Source organism: Haliotis rufescens, unplaced genomic scaffold (genome assembly GCF_023055435.1).
Source record: "Haliotis rufescens isolate VD_foot unplaced genomic scaffold, xgHalRufe1.0.p SCAF_8, whole genome shotgun sequence".
NCBI lineage: Eukaryota > Metazoa > Mollusca > Gastropoda > Lepetellida > Haliotidae > Haliotis > Haliotis rufescens.
This window is the reverse complement of record NW_025964372.1, coordinates 7,015,827-7,022,270: the sequence shown is the minus strand read 5'-3', so window position 1 is coordinate 7,022,270 and position 6,444 is coordinate 7,015,827. Positions and strand designations below refer to the sequence as shown.

Genomic DNA, 6,444 nt, shown 5'->3' with positions numbered 1-6,444 from the left:
GACGTTTCAATATAAAAAAAGAATGCTACCAAAGTGGCACCATTAGGTATTCGTAGATACCCGTATAATACTTGTCTTACCCATTTTGGTGAATGGGATGTGTCGTATTGTCATCTTTGAAGACCAGCTGCATTGTTTGTTCTTCATTACAGAAACCTGCTCGTAGGAACAAAAGACAATAATGATTGAAAACCCGTAATACCTAATGCGCTTTAAAAATGAGAGGGCACGGGTTGCCCAGTCGTCTAAGGCGCCGCGATTCGCTGTGCAGAGACGCGTCCCTTGGGCACGCCAGAAACCTATGATTTTGGGTTCGAATCCCGGTTCGCCCCGATTATGTTTCTAGGTTTATCAGCACCATACCCGTGCTCGTGGGTTTCACTGAATTGGTAAACGTCTGAGACCTGCATCACTTCGGGCTTTCCTCCCACATTAAGCTGACCCGCCGTGATATAACTGGAATACTGTTAAAAGCGGCGTTAAACCCAACTAACTCACTCACTTTAAAAGTGAACAAGATCACAATCAACAATAAACAGTGCCACAAGTAAGACCGTAAGTGGCACCGTAACTGGTACCATAAGAGAGACTGTAAGAGTGAGTGAGTGAGTGAGATGGGTTTAACGCCGCTTTTAACAGTATTCCACTTACATGTATATCACGGCGTGTCAGCTTAATGTGGGAGGAAAGCCCAAAGAGCCGTTCTCAGACGTTTACCACTTCGGTGAAACCCACAAGCACGGGTATGGTGCTGACAAACCTAGAAACATAATCGGGGCGAACCGGGATTCGAACCCACAATCATAGGTTTCTGGCTTGCCCAAGGGATGCAACTCTGCCATACGTGATGAGTGAGTGAGTGAATAAGTTAAATTTTACATATCATCAGCCATTGCAGCCATATCGCGATGAGAAGATAATTAGTATCATTAAATGCCTGTCGACAAAGGACGGTAAAACAGAAGGGTAAGTATCACAGTTTAACAACAAAATTAAAACACATAATTGTTCAGTATGTTAGTATAAATTAAAACAAGGTCATAGATCATTAGTAAACAATGCTGGACAACGTACTTGGGATCATGGGGTCTTAAAGTGCTTCAGCCTTCTGCATGATTCCCCAGCAGGATTTATGTCATCACTTTGGTCACCAGCGTTTGTACGAAATGGAAACCAGTATTAAAAACACAGAGAACGATCAAGGCATTAAAACACAAGTTGATCATGATATTAAACACTGCAAACTGTCGGGGGACAATTATTTCATACCACTTTAATCCCCCGAGTGGCACTCGATGATAACATCACACTATTTTAAACAATTCATATTTTCAAAATGTAACAAATAATCATATTTCTCTTAAAAAAAGACAAAAATTAAACGAGCTCTGACATTTCTGAAAATATCCTTTAACGAAGATGAACGGTAATAGCTATCCCTCATGATAGAAAAGTGTACAGTCAAGGAAGACAGAAGGCTGTTGAAAATGTCTTACAAATTTACATGCGATATATGTGCAGCAAGATATTAGCGAGTGAGTAGATATGGTTTTACGCCGCTTTTAGCAATATTCCAGCAATATCACGGCGGGGGGCACCAGAAATGGGCTTCACACATTGTACCCATGTCGGGAATCGAACCCGGGTCTTTGGCGTGACGAGCGAACGCTTTAACCACTAGGCTACCCGACCGCCCATCAAGATATTACAGCGATTGTGTTAACATTTGTGTAAAAAACAGAAGAAGAATGAGTCATGACAATTATACTAAGGCGAAATCAATAGCAAAGCAAATTCATAAATGGTCAGGTGTAAAGTGAATGAGTGAGTGAGTATGGTTTTACGCCGCTTTTAGCAACATTCCAGCAATATGACGGCGGGGGACACCTGAAATGGGCTTCACACATTGTATCCATGTGGGTAATCGAACCGGGTCTCTTTAACCACTAGGCTACCTCACTGCCCCAGGCATATGTAATGGTAAGAAACAACTTATGAAATTAAGTGAAAAAAATGTATAATCTCATCCAAACGAATAATTGAGTGAGTTCGGTTTTTACGCCGCTTTTAACAGTATTACAGTTATATCACGGCGTGTCAGCTTAATGTGGGAGGAAAGCCCGAAGTGATGCAGGTCTCAGACGTTTGCCACCTCGGTGAAACCCACGGGCACGGGTATGGTGCTGACAAACCTAGAAACATAATCGGGGCGAACCGCCAAACGAATAAGTTAAATTATCAAAGGGATTATGCCAAAACTAAACTCACAAAAGAAGCAAACAGAAAGAGATATAATAATAAAAAGAAGAAACAATAAAATAAAACTACTATGATGAATGGAAACAATTGTCATTTAGAGATTAATAAATAAATAACGAAGCCGTTTATGTGAGCCAGCGTGTTCTATGCGCATAGAATCTGTGAAGAATAAATAGTCGTGCTGTGACCGCTGTGGACAGGCGGTATAGCGTAACATGTAACGTACGTGCATCTGCGCACAACGCACGCATACACGCGCACGCACACACACACACGCATTTGCACACACACACCCCACACACGCGCGCGCGGAACACAACAATGCGACACCAGTCTCTCACTTATCGCTCTCCATTTCTCACCCGGCAATAATGGCTAAGTTCATTATATTAACTGATACACATTTGTGACCCTTTTCGTAGTTTGCAACTTGAGAACAACTGATTTTAGAGATTATGTCCAGGAGTCTTGCTTCATATTTGACATATGGAACCTATTTGTATCGTGTCACAGATCTGTTAATCATACCTCAATGTCATAATGATGAGATCTGACTGGTCCAGGTGATCTCGATAATATACTTTATCATACCCCCATGTCAGAATGTATCCCGCCTTGGAGGGAAATGAATTTCTCAGCGGGAGAATAAAGCCCTTATACCCCGCCACGAGCACGTGCATTTCTGAGACGCAGAAAAAGGGATCCCTTATACCCCGCTTCGAAGTAAAACGCCTTACGCTTTAAGTCTATATATGAAAGTCACATGACATAGCACAGGTTAACCTCAGCTCAATCGAACAGCTGCTTTCTATCAGTTTTGAACTTGTTTTAATTCTTGTACAATGTCATATTAAAACATGTGGGTATGATAAATTGTTGTAGCAGGATCACTCGGGGTACATGGTTGTTTTATGCGTTCCTCGTGAGGTTTTATATACCACTCGCCTAACGAGGGACGCATAACACCCCATGTACCCCCTGTGCTGTGATCCTGATGCAACTTATAATGTTTCATTTTATAAAAAAGGCCGATTTTGTCATTTTTCCATTCAAGGCAACATCGTGTCTTTAGGAATGTTCGTGTATTTGTTTGTTCATACTTGAGATTATTTTACCTGTTGTTTTTGACGTTACTAATGGCCATAGTGTGTCTGTGGATGAGATCGGCGTTGTTGTGTCGAGGGAGGAGATCGGCGTTGTTGTGTCGAGGGAGGAGATCGGCGTTGTTGTGTCGAGGGAGGAGATCTGCGTTGCTGTGTCGACGGAGGACATCGGCGTTGTTGTGTCGACGGAGGAGATCGGCGTTGTGTCTGTGGAGGAGATATGCGTTGTTGTGTCGACGGATGAGATGGGCGTTGTTGTGTCGACGGATGAGATGGGCGTTGTTGTGTCGACGGATGAGATCGGCGTTGATGTGTCTGCGGACGAGAACAGCGTTGTTGTGTCGACGGATGAGATCGGCGTTGTTGTGTCGACGGATATGGTCGGTGTGGGGGAGATCGATGATGTTGTGTCAGCCAGTGATGGTACTGACGAAGGTACAGCTGATGAAGAAGCTGGCGTAGTTTGTGTGTCTTCAAAGGGGAAGTGATAGCCCCCGGTGTAAAGATGGGTCTCAGAGAAGACGTACACCGCCAATCCACTTGTTGACTTGATGGAAAACGAGGAGGATGACATTGAAGGTGGGTTCAATGTACCAATACTATAATTTGAACTTTGACCCTCTCCCCACTGAACTGACAAACTAACTCCAGGTGCAGTCGCTGCAGCATCACCTGTATTGCCCCGTGCTACAACCTTCAAAGACACTCCATCTAGGGCTAAATACGTTTCCCTTTGCAGAAGTGATATTGGCGGAACGACACCAAACCCTCTCGTAGTTAGCTCACCCCATCTACACAGCATCACAAGAACCGGCTGGGATGCATTGACAACCATCGCACCATCAACATAGAAGCCCCCAAGGGAAAGTGACCCCGTAAATGTTAAAGAAAGTCCTCCTCCGTTAATTTGGATGCCGGTCGCATTCATCACACTTGTGAATATCACAGTATTTTGGTTCACATTGTCACTCCGTGGAATGACGTAATCCTGACCAAGATGTTTGACGGGTAAGAGTTGGTCATACGTAGCAATTATCCCCTCGAACCTTGTCCCTGCATAAACAGCTATTGGATCCTCCGAGGTGATCCGCGTCCCGGTGAGGGCAGCATCACTGTCTAACGTATATGTCTGATTCTGATCCAAGTTCAGACTAAGAACATCTTCATTGTTATACGTTAAGCCGCTAACGGTGATATTCGTCTGTACTTTAAAGGTGATATCAACCTTTGTGTTGTGTCTGTATGTAGCTACTACTAACACCGTGGTCATGTTTGCGTCAGCGTCATGGCAGTTAGAGAACACGTAGTGTTGTCCCAGGGCGGGGAGAGGGAGCGGGGTGTAGGCGTCGTAGGCATCACGGCCGTACACTCTCATGGTGGTGCTGTCACTGATGCTGACCCTGAAGGATTTGTCCTCAGTTCCTGATGCCACTGCCATGCTGGAATCAACGTCTCTGGTGTGTGCAGACCATGGGGGTATTGAATTCTCCAGTGGACGCTGGCCGGGGTAGGTGATGGAGTAGAAACCTCCCTGCCTCCCAGATACAGCATGGATACTGAAGTCGGCGTTTGAGGATGTCATCAAATAGTCTGTACCTTAAAAAAATTAACTACTTAATTTCAAAATACGTTCTGATTTATTTGGTTGTTTGTTTGTTGTTTAACGCCGCACTCAGCAATATTCCAGCTTTATGACGGCGGTCTGTAAATAATCGAGTCTGGATCAAACAATCCAGTGATTAACATCTTGACCATCGATCTACGCAATTGGGATACGATGAAGTCAACTAAATCAGCAAGCCTGACCACCCGATCCCGTTAGTCGCCTCTTACGGACAAGCATAAGTTGCCCTTACCGGCAAGCATGGGGTGCAGAGGACCAATTTTAACCCGGATCTTTAGAGGTCGACATCTACGTACTTGGGCATGAAGATTAATTATACTACTTGCTATGGTTATTAAATATGGTTAATGTTGACGTCATTGATGAGACTAAAAACGTTTCCACCAACCTCCAAAGCACTCTCATTCCACAACGCTAGAACCAATCATCCTCCACCATCTACAACATCCGAACACTTACACCCGACAACGCCAACATACCACAAGCACAACTAGCAGAAACAGTCCACAACAACCCCCGTCTACAACACCCGAACACTTACACCCGACAACACCAACATACCACAAGCACAACTAGCAGAAACAGTCCACAACAACGCCGGTATACAACACCCGAACACTTACACCCGACAACACTAACATACCACAAGCACAACTAGCAGAAACAGTCCACAACAACGCCGGTATACAACACCCGAACCATAGTCGATACATTCTTTTTGAATTAATGACTATCCGGACTGAACACAAAGGGAATTAGCAAGAGTAGCAGTAAGTCATGTCTTACCAGCCACGTAGGACGACAGCACACAACACATGAGGAGAGATCCTGCAGCAGCAACAGAACCCATTCTCACCACACGTCCACTCCCCATGGTGCCGGTACGAGAGTGACGGGTAAAACTCCAAAGCTTTTGATATCGTGTCTCCATGGTCTCTGAACAGGGAAACCACCACTGTTGCATAGAATTATATACTTAACTGTCTTATTGCGATGAGCGGGCTGCTTACCAGGACATAAATACATTGCCAGTTTATCCTTGGCATTTTATTGGCTAACCATGCAATGTTATTTTGCGTTTTTTCCGTAAACCGAAAACAAAATTAGACCACGGTAACTAGCGGGCAACTGTTTCCTGAGGCTTATGTTGCATTATAGTGAGTGAGTGAGTGAGTGAGTGGTGAGTGAGTGAGTGAGTGAGTGAGTGAGTGAGTGAGTGAGTGAGTGAGTGAGTGAGTATGGTTTTACGCCGGTTTTAGCAATATTCCAGCAATTTCACGGCGGGGGACACCAGAAATGGGCTTCATACATTGTATCCGTGTCGGGAAGCGAACCAAGGTCTTCGGCGTGACGAGCGAACGCTTTAACCACTAGGCTTCCCGACCGCCCCTATGCTGCATTATAACGCAGATGTCATTGATTTCGTATTGTCTACAGTATTTGGGGGCACGGGTGGCC

General features: G+C 44.6%; 1 protein-coding gene across 1 annotated transcript; it reads right to left on the bottom strand.

Moving 5' to 3' along the window:
• Positions 1-2,193: 2,193 nt before the first annotated feature.
• Positions 2,194-5,961, bottom strand: LOC124148938 (uncharacterized threonine-rich GPI-anchored glycoprotein PJ4664.02-like). Its single transcript, XM_046520230.2, has 2 exons — positions 5,773-5,961; positions 2,194-4,958 (listed from the first exon to the last, which is right to left on the bottom strand). Exons 1-2 carry the CDS (start codon positions 5,948-5,950, stop codon positions 3,328-3,330), a joined length of 1,809 nt encoding a protein of 602 aa, XP_046376186.2. The 5' UTR covers positions 5,951-5,961; the 3' UTR covers positions 2,194-3,327.
• Between the last annotated feature and the right edge of the window lie 483 nt (positions 5,962-6,444).